The 15124-nt window shown below is 39.2% G+C and overlaps 3 protein-coding genes across 3 annotated transcripts in view; all 3 read right to left on the reverse strand.

Annotated features, from left to right (window-relative positions):
• Positions 1-15124, reverse strand: part of LOC143351621 (protein FAM135A) — an 81719-nt gene that overhangs the window by 2784 nt on the left and 63811 nt on the right. The window lies entirely within an intron of this gene.
• LOC143347260 (uncharacterized) lies at positions 13-10751 on the reverse strand. The gene is made up of 19 exons (XM_076776309.1): positions 10520-10751; positions 10294-10420; positions 9917-10023; positions 9377-9550; positions 8893-9050; positions 8209-8338; positions 4007-4051; positions 3768-3866; positions 3461-3587; positions 3180-3286; positions 2926-3099; positions 2619-2773; positions 2412-2544; positions 1188-1304; positions 981-1107; positions 806-912; positions 457-630; positions 239-387; positions 13-157 (listed from the first exon to the last, which is right to left on the reverse strand). Exons 1-19 carry the CDS (start codon positions 10610-10612, stop codon positions 28-30), a joined length of 2433 nt encoding a protein of 810 aa, XP_076632424.1. The 5' UTR covers positions 10613-10751; the 3' UTR covers positions 13-27.
• Positions 4620-8206, reverse strand: LOC143351634 (15-hydroxyprostaglandin dehydrogenase [NAD(+)]-like). The gene is made up of 6 exons (XM_076783412.1): positions 7373-8206; positions 7180-7306; positions 6480-6586; positions 5811-5984; positions 5506-5651; positions 4620-5442 (listed from the first exon to the last, which is right to left on the reverse strand). Exons 1-6 carry the CDS (start codon positions 7466-7468, stop codon positions 5307-5309), a joined length of 786 nt encoding a protein of 261 aa, XP_076639527.1. The 5' UTR covers positions 7469-8206; the 3' UTR covers positions 4620-5306.

Genomic DNA, 15124 nt, shown 5'->3' on the forward strand with positions numbered 1-15124 from the left:
GTGCATAATTTTGTTCGTTTAACGTCCTCAGTGATTCACCTTCTTGACTGGCGGGAATTCTACATCGTACGGCGGTTCTCCGCCTTCGCTGACCCAGACTGCTCCATTCTGACCTTTCTGGACGAGACTGACCAAAGCATTCGCTACGTTTTCGACCCTGACAAAACAGGAATAGAAATATAAATTTTGAAGAAGAAGAATCGTTCGTTATCGATGTAAAAAATTAATTTTCACTCACGACTGCAACGGATGGTCGGTGACCAATTTCTGAACGTCCGTGTTACTGACGAAATCGAGCATCTTCGTCTGGTAGGTAGCCAGCAGGGTAGTATTCGTGAAGCCGGGGCACAACACCAAAACTCGAACACCAGTCTTATGGTGGTGCTCCTGAAAGAACAAATCACGAAAAATTTATGTCGAGAATGTATATGTTATTAAGAATTTAATAAAATTTACCTGCAGGGAACGACTGAACGCGACCACGGCGTGCTTGCTTGCACAATACACTGGGCATCCTGGGAAGATCGACAGGCCAATGATCGATGCAATGTTTACTACGACTCCTCCTTTGCCACCCTTGTGTTTACCCATATGATCCACGGCGAGAAGCGAGCCTTGAACGACGCCTCTCTGAAATTGAGATCGTTTTGAATTATTTAGAAAGAAATTAGCGGTTCGATTCGTAAGGACTATCCCTTATAAACGCCACTACCTCGTTAAAACGCAACGATCTTTGTACGTTTTATCGAGGCGCTATCGGTAACTCTAACGAACCTTTCGCCGCGCGTTTTGAGAAAGTACTTACGACGTTTAGATCGATCGTCTGTTCCCAGGCTCGGTCGTTAAATATTCCAGCGTTGTTAATAACAATGTCCACGCCCTGGAAAGCTTTCACGACCTCCTTGAAAGTCTCTGCGAAAAGGAAGCGATAAAATAAAGTCGTGAAACGGTAAAAAGGGATGCAAGGTGACAATGTATACCTTCGAATTGTTTAGTGTCGGTCACGTCGCATGGGAAAAACGTTGCTTTTCCTTTCCCGAACTCCTTTTCCAAATTGCTCGCGGATGTTAGGCCAGACGAGGTGCTCAAATCGACAACCGCGACAGCCTGAAAATTACAACGCGACCATTTGTGTTTGACGAAATTATACACGGGAAATCCATTGAACTTTTCACGACAATATTTACCTTAGCTCCATTTTGCAACAGTTTCTGCGCGATCGAGTATCCTATTCCAATGGCGGCGCCGGTGATCAAAACAGTCTTGTCCGTAACGTTTTCCATGTTCTGCGAGACGAAGTCGAATTAATAATCGTGTTTTCTGGCTGATCGCGTTTAGACACGTTGTCGAAGAACGTAGCGTCGTTTCTGTTGTCGTGAAAATTAGGCTGAATATTTATACCCGTAGGTCTTTGGTCTGTAGGACGAACGTTGAGTGAAGTAACATGGTACAAAAACGATAATATATCTTGATACATTTCTATTTTCGTCAAGTAAACAACGACGAAACGAGTCGAAACAGTCTACGAAGAACCTCGTTAAAAGTAGTTACACAACGAAATTATACGATTATAAAAACTACTTATCTTCCTATTTCTCACTTTGATGTATCTTGCTCGAAAAAAAATTTGAGAGTTACTTGCATATTTTATATACGAGAACCTTTTAAAACTAACAGTATTATCTATTTAGAATCATTATTACATAAACGTACGTTAAGAAATGCAAGAAATCATAAAATCCATATATTTTTATATATAACGTTGCAGATATCTTTTATTAATATTTAAGAGTTGCATATTATCGTAAAAGAACGTATCCCTTGGGCACTTATCTTTCGTACAGACAAGAAGAAGAGAGTAAAAACAAATTTTAATTGATAATTAAGGGTTTTTCCATAGCGATCGAGGCATTCGTTCGATCTTCTTCTTTAGATACAGTATCTTTGCGCAAGACGAATATGAATGGTTTCGACCATTAGCCAGGTCATCGTCGAATACATGAAAAGCTAACGATAAGATTGCATTACGCTCGGAGTAAAAAGAAACATTGGTACGAATGTAAATCAGTTAGTCGACCTAATACCAGCGAGATGTGAATAAAAAGAATTGGGAAAACAAAATCCACATATGACATAATTTTGATTACGTATTATTATGTCGATGAACGGAGCAGAAAAATCACGCAACGAATCTGTAAAAACGAGGTCATAAATTGTGACTCATAATGAAAAGTACAGAAGAGGAATTGAAGATGATCGTTACAATTTATGATACAATTGCTTTTATTTTATTTCATTCGTAATACAGTATGGACGTTCGAGTAAATTTTAATATCGTCGCAAAAATGATTTTTCAAATACTCTGTAAGTGGAGTGTATCGGTAATTAAATAAAGTAAGCAGTTGTCTTCACAAATGGAGGTCCACTGTACTGATAGGGGGAAAGTCGATTCCATAGGGTGGTTGTTCGTTCTCGGTGACCCAAACGGCGCCATTTTCGCCTTTCTGGATCAGAGTGACCAAGGCTCGAGCCACATTGCCGACTCTGATCGAGTAAAAAATAAGAGTTATCGATCGAATAAGAGTAGAGAATATCGACGTGAATAAATGTTTACTAACGATTGCTTCTGGTGGCTTGCAGCATTCAGCTTCTCCATCCATGAGGCAAAATCGATAAAATCGAACGATTTCATCGACGCGTCGTCCGTGATCGTAGTTTCCGTCAAGCCAGGACACAACACCATGACATGAACGCCGGTGGTCTCAAAACTCGCCTGTAAGTGTTTTTTATTAATTATAATTCATAGAAATTTAAACGTTACTTTATCAGAAGAGAATTACAAATAAATAAATGAACAGGAGGAACACATTTATTATTATTCCGATTAATTCTATTGATCGTAGATACCAGAACGTTGGAATTTACCTGTAAACACTGACTGAACGAGATGACGTTTTGTTTGACGGAAGAGTAGACCGGGCTTATAGGTAGGTTCAACAAGCCAGCAAGCGACGAAATATTCACCACGATACCGCCTTTGCCACCCTTGTGTTTGCCCATGTGATCTATAGCCATTAACGATCCTTGGATCACTCCACCCTGGGATCGAAATTATTTCATTTCATAAAACCAAAGGAAATATCATAAATATTCTTTGGATCATAGAATATTATACTTACAACATTTATACGAAGAGTCCTCTCCCAATTCAGTTCATCGTACACACCAGCGTTGTTAATGAAAATGTCCACGCCTTTGAAAGCGTTCACAACCCTCCTGAACGTTTCTATGGTAAGATAAATTGTGAAACTGAAATTAAATTGCTAAGAAACGATCTGTACGAATCTTTACAGTATTTTGATGGAAGAGGAGGCGAAGAAGAAGAAGTTTGAGAGTTATTGAAATAATTTATATGTCTAAAAGAGCATTTGTGTAATAATGGTGTGAAAAAATGAAGTACCTTTGAACTGTTCTCTGTTGGACACGTCGCAAGGGAAGAACACTGCTCTCCCTTTTCCGAACTCTTTCTCCAAAGTGGCCGCCGACGCCTGACCTGGCGAAGAGGTCAAATCGAGAATGGCCACCACCTGAAAATTGGATCAAGAATTTTGAATAAACTATCCAACGTAAGTTCACGATATAATTATGTGAAAATTACGTGTAACTTTGTCCACCGATATTTAACGTGGTTAAACAATCTATCGATCTACGCTCGAATAGAAAATGGCTATATCATAAAATCTATTTAATTTATAAGGAAAGCTCACCCTTGCTCCGTTTTGCAGCAGTATCTGTGCAAACGCGTAACCAAGTCCTCTGGCGGCTCCGGTGATCACGGCAGACTTGTTCTTAATGTTGTCCATGCTCTGAAAATCATATTTCGTTGGAATTTCGAATCGACGCAGACCAAAAAACTTATTTAGAATGCTCTTAAAATATTAAGACTAAGTTTGAAACGATAACAAAAGTTTAGCGGTCTCTTTAGTCGCGAATTCTTTGCGTTTACCATCGCATCGATGCACCAACTTACGAAGATTTGAGGAACGAGACGTTACTGAAACGCAGTTTCGACGGTTTCGCGTGAAATAGCAACGAAAGTCGTGCTCTCATCGTAGAAAATATGATTTATTACGCTACCTAAAAAGTTAACGATAGAACAAAGTCTGCTAATTAGTATATAAGTAATAAATATTCGAGCTCGACGGATGGATGCAAAATACTGCGAGAATTAAAATTTTGTCGAATCATTGCAACTGTTCCGGGAGAAAATTATTGAAAAGATAGTTAAGAAACAAAAGAGAATTGCTATCGAAGCATTTTCATTAGTTACAGAAAGTTTATCGAGACTGAAGTGATTATTATTACATAATCTCGATTAGAATAGTTCAATCATTTCTCTCGAAACTGATTAGGTATTTTGCCACGAAATCACATTCTCTATTATTCAATAAGTTCTTCTAGCCTTCAAAAAAATTCTGATTTCTTTCACATCGGACCATCGGAAGTATAAAAACCCACTACGTTATGCGTTGAGGCAAAGCTGAAGGCAGTAAAGTGTCTATTTTTAATATACGTGTGAAATATTTTTATTAGTATACAAACGGTGTAATAATAATGATTCGAATGGCTACAATTGCTTTTTTTTTATCGTTTTAATCGTATTTATAATAATCGATAATAACAGTTATTATTGTTTTACGAGAAATCATTGATACTTCTGAGACAGACCATGTATATAAATATGTATATGTAGTATCGCTCAAGATTATAAATATTTTCAGTTGTTCTTAACTCGAGCGATTAGATTAGTATGGAGAAGCCAGATTATGCTTATCGGATTTTTATGCAAAACAAGTCACATCTCCGACTATCCCCAAAGATACTTTTTGTATTTACGTTCCGAATATAAGAGATTACTAAATCCATATTATGCTGATTGTTTTCCGTCTTAACTTTATCAATCCTTGAAATACAAATATCAAGGTTCACATTCTAGCACGCCTAACTAAAATTATGCGAGTGAAATCAGACACCGATAAGTACTTGTTTGTGCCAAAGAAGAAATTTATTTCTGTCAAGGGAGGGGATTCACCCATATCAGTTTTCAAATATATTTCGTGTTTTTGTAAATCAAATATATATTTCAAAAACGAGGTAACTAAAATTTTCAGGTAAAATCTGCCGAAATAACGGAGTTACAAAATACTTTGTAAGACAAATGTGTAAAATGGAGATCGATTCTTCAACAGCACAAGTACAGTTAAAGTTTGTATAGATAATCGAGATATTAAACGGTACATTTGTTTTCACTGAGGTGTGTCCACCCGCTTGGCAGGAAGGATTTCAACGGCGTAGGGTGGTTCTGCATTCTCGACGATCCAAATACCAGCGTTTCCTCCTTTCTGAATCAGACCCACCATGGCCTTTCCCACGTGGTCGGCCCTGACGAAGTAAACAGTAGGAAAATAATGCGTAAAAGTAGGGAATAAATAAACGTTTACTTACGACTGTATCGTGCGATGGTAAGTGTTCTTCTTTGGGTCCTCATCGATGAAATCAAGCGTTCTTTGAGTTACAGTTTTCAGGATCGATGTGTCGGTGAAGCTGGGACACAACACGAGGACACGAACGCCGGTTCTACTGTAGTTTTCCTGAAAATGTAACAGTAAAATGGGTTGATTGAATTTATTTTGCTAGCTTACGAAATGTCTTTATAAAATATCGTTCTCCAACGAATCATTCTGGCGGGAATGCAGATGAAAATAATTTCTTCGCTTTTTTCCAGTGGTCAAATCACTCGGGATATTTACCTGCAAACAACGACTGAATCCAACGACTGCATGTTTGGTAGCAGAATATACTGGAGCCTTATGGTAGGGAAGCAGACCCGCAATCGATGCGATATTCGCTATCACGCCGCCTTTGCCGCCTTTGTGTTTGCCCATGTGGTCGATGGCCAGCAAAGAACCTTGGATCACGCCACCCTGAATTTTTAATTATTCCATGTTACGCGACTGAAGCAATAACTAGTAAAAAAATACTCGACTTCTAAACGCAATAAGTTTCAATCTTATCCCAGTTAAACATCTAACCATTTTCAAAGTATGAATTTTCTTTACTAAGAGCAATTGGAACTTCGAGCCAAGAAGATTAAATATCCAACCATATGCGTCAAGATTCCATTGTTTTTTGTTGGATAGATACTGAAGTAAATATTATTTTTAGGTCACAACGAACCACCAAGCAGGTGACATAATGGTGATTAGTCCTGCACAGTACACGAAAGTTATCAGAGGTAGAGTCTAATGATTTTCATATTCATTCTTCCGTTAGACCAGCAGTACTTTTTTAGAAACGCTAAAGCGAGCCGATTCCAGCTGCAAAAATTCGCTATGGTATTGCAGAATGTAATTATACTGCGTGTCTAATGGTTTCTTCGGTCAAAGTACCAAAATTTGTATTCGATGAGTTGTACTTACAATATTCACACGGAGAGTCTGTTCCCATTTTCTATCAAAACATATTCCGGCGTTGTTGATGACAATGTCTAAGCTGCCCAGAGTGTCTACAACCCTTTTGAAGGTTTCTATAAAAAAAAATGGGAAATAGAATAAAGTCAGTCTTTGGTAGTTTCGTCAGTTTTCGAAAATAATAGAATCCCTAGGAATAAAGATAAAACTAGTTCAAAAATGTATAATTTTTTATTTAGAATTTTAAGATAAATATGTATTTGTATTGTTCCAGTGTCGGAAGAGGACTGAGAACGGATGGAAACGTTTACATTAAATATGATTAACAACTCACCAGAACTACGGACAGTGAGTTATGTATAAAGTATTAATTTCTATTTCTTACCTTTAATTTATCGAAAGATTGTCACGAGAAGGTGTGAAATTTTTCGGGGGAAAAAAAAAATTTCAAATCGTTTTGAAAAAATTATTTTTGGTTCCGGGGGTCAATCACAATAATTTTTGGTGAATAGACGTACCCTCGAAATCCTAACCAGTTTCGAGAAAAAAATTCAGGAAGGTGGACAAATTTTTCGGCAAAATTAAAAAATTTCAAATCGTTCTAAAAAAATTATTTTCAGTTTCAGGGGTCAATTACAATCATTTTTGGTGAATAGATATACCCCCAAAATCCTACGCACTTTCGAGAAAAAAAATTCGTTAAACATACCCTCGAATAGTTTGGTGTTGGTCACGTCGCAGGGGAGAAAGATTGCTTTTCCTTTTCCGAATTCCTTTTCCAAAGTGGCTGCTGTCGTTTCGCCGGGCGAGGTGCTCAAATCGAGAATGGCGACTGCCTGAAAATCGCGTTAAGAGTGTTCGAGAGAGTCTGTACAGTGTTATTAAATTTCGAAAAAATCTACCTTCGCTCCATTTTGCAGTAGATTTTCCGCAAACGCCAATCCGAGTCCTCCGGCGGCACCAGTGATCAAAACAGTCTTGTTCTTAATGTTATCCATGGTCTATAAACGAAATTTCTATGTTTACATGTAAATTTTATTTTAAAGTGTACATTCCATTCAGCAAGTTGAGTGAAAAGAAAAGGCTTTTATTCGAATCATCGTATTTTTATTTTAAATCAAGATTAATTGGTACAGTTTCTTTCAAATGTTCTTAACAAATTATAAATTTGTCAATTATAGCACTTCCAATCCGAAACAAGCTTCAGTACTTATCGTGTACTCAAACTATATAATTCGATCGTCTTTAAAAATTTTATTATCATTTAATTATTCGCGTTATTGATCGGTTGTTCGGTATTCTGTAAATTAAACCGGCGTTCGCAGAATCGATTTTTACGACAAGGAATTTCATTTCCAGAGTAACTCACTGCGATAAGAATCGGTATCAATGCTTACGGATGGGTTTGTGGCCAAAGAATGAGTCGCGATACCTCTTAGCGGAAAATTTAAGCGCAATGCGTATCTTCGAAATTTAATTGCTATCAAATTGGGTTATCATCGAGTCACTTGATCCCCCTGTTGTTCATCTTAATTATTATCGAAGATATATGTATGCATACATAGATAGCTACAATGTTGATTGCTTTTTCTTACTTGGCTTACGGGAAAGATTATAATTTTGTAAAGTTTTTAAATAAGCGTTGGATGTTACACAGTTTTGCTAACTTTTGAGTCGCGAAATTAATGAGAGATGCTTCTGTGATCGAGAATCGTTCGTTTTTCCTTGATCTTCATACGGTGACCTTCAGGTTAGCGTAGCCAGGTACTTCGATGGAGTACGGTGCTTGATTATTTTCGCTTACGAAAATTGCCCCGTTCTCTCCCTTCTCGATCAATTGAATGATCGCGCTCGCTACGTGCTCCGGCCTGATAACAAGTATTTTAACGATAAAATATATTAATTATCGCTATTTTTATGCAACGTTGCACAAATGGTTCAACTTGCTCACTGATGATGTGACAGTTCCTTGGCAGTATTTATAACAACATTTAATTGCCTTTAAGATATACAGTTTCAATTGCTTTTACGTAATTACTTCAACCTTGGAGTTTATATATAGTAATTGCAAATAACCGTGAACGATATTTCATATACGTTCGGTATTACGTCCCCTTAAACAAACTTCATAATTCACATTTGCTATCTTTGATAAACCTAATTGTAGAATAAATATTGAATGCCACGAAACGATTTTTATCTCATATTTTTTGTTTTTCGGAAACGGTGAAATATTTTTCAGTATATTTAATATCTTCGGTATATTATTTAAATACATGATCTATATTGTAGAGTTCTCTTATCGAAGAGTGAAAAACGATTAAAATGTTCGATCGTAACCGTAAATAATCGATCGAATTTTTATCTCGTGTAATCGAGTGTCACAACTGGGGAGAATAATGTGAAGGAATGTTTTGCTTACGGTTGTTTTTGCATGGTGGTCATCGCCAATGCTGCCATTTCTTCGTCGAGGAGGTCCATAGCGTGCTCTTTAGTGGACATGAATCTGGCAGCCATTGCTGTGGTCGTCAGGCCGGGACATATCGTCAACATACGTACGCCAGTTTTTTCGTAATAATGCTGTTGAATTAATCGTATACTTTTATACAAACAAAAAATACCGATAGAGTAATTATTAAATTATATTTTCGTAGGGGACCATCGATTGTTCAGGCTAGTGGAGGTGAATTCGAATATTAGTTACCCATTTCTTCTCGTAAATAAAAAGGAAAGACTCTAGGTAAGAATTAAACCATAAATTAAAAATTTTAATTCAACTTTATTGCATAGGAAACGCAAAGAGAAAACGATCGATTTTTTTTGAACGTTTACAGTGGATTCCTTAAATACGGAACAATATTATGCGTTAATTTTTCACGTTTCCGTGAATTTTCATTTTTATTTACCTTCAATGATTGAGTGAATCCAACGATCGCGTACTGTGTTCCGCCATAAATCGGTGCTATCGGAATCCCTTCGAGGCCAGCCACGGATGACATATTCACTATCGTTCCGCCATTGCCGCCTTTATATTTCCCCATAGAATGCAGTCCCAAAATCGTACCGTAAACTATGCCTTTCTAACACGAAACACAGAGCATTTTAAGTATCACGTAAAAGAGTAACAAAGGAAACTCGTAACATAATTAAAAATTATAGAACAACGTAACAATTACGGCAATATTTGTATTAATACTTGTACATATACTTTTATTAGAAACGATCACTTCATTCTGAATTAATTTTCATTTCTTCGAAAATGATCTTCGACTTTCGGACGGAAACGTGTAGGAACGATAACAATAACTTGGTTGTGCTGTTATGATTTGTATCTACGAGACATAAGACAAGTTGAGCGCGGCGACGAATACAAATATTCTTTCTTTTTTTAGCCGTATTCGTTGTTTACGGGTCTTCAGCGAATCACATAATATCGGGCAGCTTACATAATTAACGTCGACCATAATTTCCCAATCAGCGTCGTCCATGATGCCTGCGATGTTTAGGACAATGTCCAGGGTCTTGTAAGCGTCGATAACTTTCTTGAACGACTCTGTACGCAACCACAAATTCGTTGGTAGTTATTGTGAAATCGAGCCACGTAAAGCTATTGCTACTACATCGCGTAATTCTGTCTTTTAAAAAGGTATCTACACGAGGTACATTTTCTTTTACAATATTTTTTATTTAAAATCAAAATAGTCGATAACAAAAAAAAAAGAAAACAAATGCAAATGGTACGAAAGTGTCGGAAGTTTTCTATGAGAATTGACTGTCGATGAGATCGTACTAAAAGATAATTGTAATAGTAATCGCGAACTACCTTTCAGCTGTTCGTTCTTAGAGACGTCACAGGCGATAAAAGTCGCTCGATCCTTTCCAAATTCATCGTTCAGGTCCGCGGCTGCGCTTCCGCCCCCGGAATCGGTCAGATCTAGCAAAGCTACCGCCTGAAAGCGAAAAAGTATCCGACCGATAATTCGTTCGAGTTCTCGTCCAACGAATATCGATTCGAACCGTTGGAATTTCCATTATCCGTAGAAATTTACCTTGGCCCCGTTTCGAAGAAGCTTCCGGGCGGTGCAGAAGCCAATTCCGTTCGCCCCGCCGGTGACCAGCGCGACTTTACCCTCGATGTTCATGACCGGTCGATCAAACGGAGCGGGTCGGGTCCGTTCCTTGTTCTGCAGGATCGACGCGAGCGCGGAGCAGTCTCGCGACGTTCTCGAGGATGGCTGGGTCACAAATATACTCCGCTGCTGAGGCGCGTGTCTGCCCGGTCTCCGATGAAACTCGAGAAATCGAGAATCAATCGTACGAGATTGAATGTCTCGCGGATACCCGACGGACGACGCGACCGCGAATCAGCGGGTAAACAGGATCGAATTACCTTCGAACGAGAAAAAATCTAGCCGCGAGCCCGTCAGGAAAGCGCGCCCTGGAGGCCATTTATTTTTGTTGATTTATCGAGTTACCGATACCGCGTTTCATCGATCGTTCCAATAGAATTCGAATATTTCGTTCGGTATTCGTATGGGAAACAAACAGGAATTTAATAAAAATTAAACGTTCGCGTTGTTATATCGAACGATAAAAATTCTTTTTCGCGAGGTTGGTTTCGTGAAAATTGCCGAAATTTTATCGAAAACTTTAACATGCTGCGAAATAGTAATACTGCGCGTACAACTGCAGATTTTTGAAGTATATAAATAATTATTTTCACGTACATATTATCGAATCTATTTTTCTTTTCTCGTGCAGCGCGAAGGGCCTTACCACAGACGATGTATACGAATAGACCCTACACCTTATGGACTGAAAGTGGCCCAATCTGACTGCCATACCGACCTGAAAATTCAGGGGTGATTTTAGCGTCCTCTTCTCATGGATGGTGGTCAGTTGATAAACTATTCACTGAATTAGTATTGATGGGCTGACAGCTGTAGTGTGTGCATAAATACATGTGAGTTGACTATGCAGGGATTGAGATTCATTTCTAAATCTGTTGGTAATATTACAAATAGCACGAAAATGATAATGGGGGTTCGAGACCCCATAAAAATGGGTCGAAAAAATACATTGGGTAAAAGATCCACTCGTATACCTCGTCTGACAATGCTCTAGAATCTTTGATGAATCAATGAGAATCAAAACTAATCTAGCGAAGAAGCTCTATATTCATGATGACCTATGCAAAGCGGATCGCAGCCAATTTGCTAATATTATTTAGTTTTTAATTAATAATTGCATTACCCAGTTAAGAGTGATACGATTGTTAATTAAACGTAAATAATATTACCCAGGTCTCACCACGAGGAGGTTGCTGCGAGTGGAGACCCGAAGGGAGATAGATGAAATCCAAGTTCCATCGATCTCCCTTTTACATCCTTAGAAACTAGATTAGTCATGCCAAGTAATTATTTTGTTTAAAAGAGGGACGAAGCTAAATCGTGGGTGACGCGACGCGACGCGATACGACGCGATGCACCATGCAATAGTGCAAGGAACGAGAGACGCGAACCGAATAGCGAGGTCAAAAGGGCCAGCTCGTTGCCTCTTGGCAAGTCCGATCGAAGGGGAAGGGAATCGACGCACCCGACACGGGTTCCCCATTTCCCCCAAGCAGCCTGTTGGGAGCCAAATGGACCCAACTCGGGATGTCTAACAGAGAGAGGGATCCCGAGTCGGGGCTACCGTAGACAGGAACAGTCCCTGATCCCCTCTGCGGCCGAAATACCCTTTCCCTTGGATCGTCTCACTAGAGGACGGCAACTGACCCTTCGGACCAGCTAATCGGCCGATCACTTGCTTTCTACATGGAAGCAGTGGTGATCGGAGGGGACCAGAGACGAGTCAAAGAGAAGCTACTTGTTACATAATTACTTGGCAGGACACGCAGCTACACTAAAGACTTAAGTCTAATTGCCAAGTAATTATTTTGTTTGAAAAGGGATGAAGCTAAATTGTTGGAGACGCGACGCGACGCGATGCTGAACCGTGCAGCAGATCTTCGGATCGAATCGACACTACCCTTGGTAGATTGATTTCTATTTCTAGAAATCGATCTATCATTGGCAGGCGACTAGATCTTTCGGACAAACTGGACGGCCGATCACATGTTTCGTTCGACAAAACAGTGGTGACCGAAGCAAGAAACGAGAGAACGAGTCGAGAGAAGCTACTTGTTAAATAATTACTTGACATACGCAGATACACTAGAGACTTAAAATTAACGTCGAAGCTCAAGTCTAGTCAACTTGAAGCTAAAATTCGGACGATAGAAGGAAACAAAGTTCCTTGGATGTTAGTTGTACCAAGCAATTATGTGGTTAAAAAGAGGGATGAAGCTAAATCGTGGGATACGCGACGCGACGCGACGCGATGCTGTACCGTGCAGCGGATCCGAGGATCGAACCTACTGCCCTTGCTAACTCGATCTCAACAAGAAAACAGAGAACTGCAACTCCGAATCGAGGTCTCCATTTCTCCAACGCAACCCGCCGGGAGCCCGAAGGACCCGACTTAGGCTGTCTGACAAAGAGAGAGTACCTGAGACAGAGTCGACTTCCGCTGGAAGGTATGCGTTTCCGCAGAATACGGAAACTCCACACCTTCCAGCGAAGTGCCGTTTTCCCTCAATCAAGCTTACCAAGGGAAGGCGATTAGATCTTTCGGACCCGATACACGGCCGATCACATGTTTCAATCGATGAAACAGCGGTGACCGAAGCTAGGAGCGAGGGAACGAGAGAACGAGAAGCTACTTATTGAATAATTGCTTGGTAGGACGCGGAAATATGTACAATAAAGAAATCTTCGACGTTAATTTTAAGATTCGCGACGAAGCCTAAATCTAATCGACTTAGAATTAAATGTCCCTCGGCGGTTGTGGCGTTTTCGATGTCCCTGCGAATAATCTGAAACTAAAATTGATACCCATATTAGTGACATACGAAAGGAAATTTAATAAACACCATGCAAACTAGACAAAGCGATGGAATAATTTGTCGAACTGATGTACCGAAGTGTGAGAATCTATAAGATCCTTGATGCTAAACCTACCTAAGGAAATGTACAAAATTTACACATGTTACGAACAAAGTATTCTACCTATACTTGCGTAACGAGAGTATAATGTCGAAGTAAAATACCAAACGATCGCAAAAGTTATCTCAAGAACCATACAAATTTCAACGACGAACAGAAACAAAGATTGAAAATCCAACGCAGAATTGAAAATCCAACGATGAAATCAAAGAATGAAAATACCCAAGAATTAAACAAAATATCTTAGTGAAATAGAACAAGAATAGAAATCTCATTCTAATTAGTGACATCGAAATTCATAAAATAATATCCAAACAAAAATGGTACATGATACAACACAATTATGCCAATTCAAAAAATAAGACAGAAGTAGAAATAGAGGAGAAAAACATAATAACCAGATAAAACCGGGCAGTAAAACAACACTGAATTACGACCACACAAATAAAATAAACTGGTCAGTTTTGTGATAATAATATAAATAAGTAAAGTGGGCTTACTACTTGTTGAGCATTAGTTACCATTACCAAGGGAGCACCAAAGGTCCAGCTGTAACATAAGAAACGATTCGTAATTTAGCAAAAGCGTTGGACAGTTCCATAACGTTGAATTGGTATCAAACGACAAGATAGAAGTGGGGAGAGCAATTTTAAATAGTTCTTACCAGTGGTCATCACGGTCCGGCACTGGTCAGTAGTGGTCAGTAGTGGTCAGTCATCGGATCTCCACTGGTCAGCACTGGTCAGTAGTGGTCAGTTCTGGTCAGTCCTGGTCAGTCCTGGTCACTCCTGGTCACTCCTGGTCCCCAGTGGTCGCCGCTCCACGAATGGCCTGGTTTTGGCCCGCGAGACCCGGTCCCCCTGGATGCTCCAGGGGTACTGAAGAATTTGTCCAGCGGTAGTCTTCATGTGGGGAAGTCGAAGAGTGGGGAGACAGTGTCAACGCGAAGAGTTAAGAACCGCTTGGTCTAGAGAACAATGCTATTTCGATTGGTCCCATCTCTTGACCATTTCTGGATCTGCACTGGACCGCTGACCTTAATGTCCACCTCACTGTTGACCACCAGTGACCATAAGTTAGTAACTGTTGATCATTGATCCATTAAAACTATTACGAAGATTAAAGCCTTCTTACGAGGATCCCCTTACAATTTGATGCATGGTCTTTTTAACATTTTGTTCCACTTTGGAGGAGAGTATCTTATGTTATAAGACACTCGTGGTACAGCGATAGCGTTCATCCCACTAACGATAGGTCTATTCTTTACCTCGGATTTCAGCTGCTTCGAAAGCAAGAAAGAAAGACTCACATTCGCCTTCTTTCTTGAATTCTCGAAGCTGTCCATGCGTAAATACGTGTGAGTTGCGGTATACGTATCATTGAAATACATCCTTAGCTATTTTAATAATCTTGAAATTTTTAAATAATCTTAATCGATTGATTACTCCAATGAAATTAATCGATTAATGTCCAGTTATGAACCTTACAGCTTTTATTCCGTTAAAAAATAATAAAATTTCTGTAATTTAATTTTCTGTCTCACTTCCTCTTGTGTTCATTTCTAAATCTGTTGGTAACGTTGCGAGTGGCACGGAAATGGTAATGGGG

Source organism: Colletes latitarsis, chromosome 2 (assembly GCF_051014445.1).
Source record: "Colletes latitarsis isolate SP2378_abdomen chromosome 2, iyColLati1, whole genome shotgun sequence".
NCBI classification, from domain to species: Eukaryota; Metazoa; Arthropoda; class Insecta; order Hymenoptera; family Colletidae; genus Colletes; species Colletes latitarsis.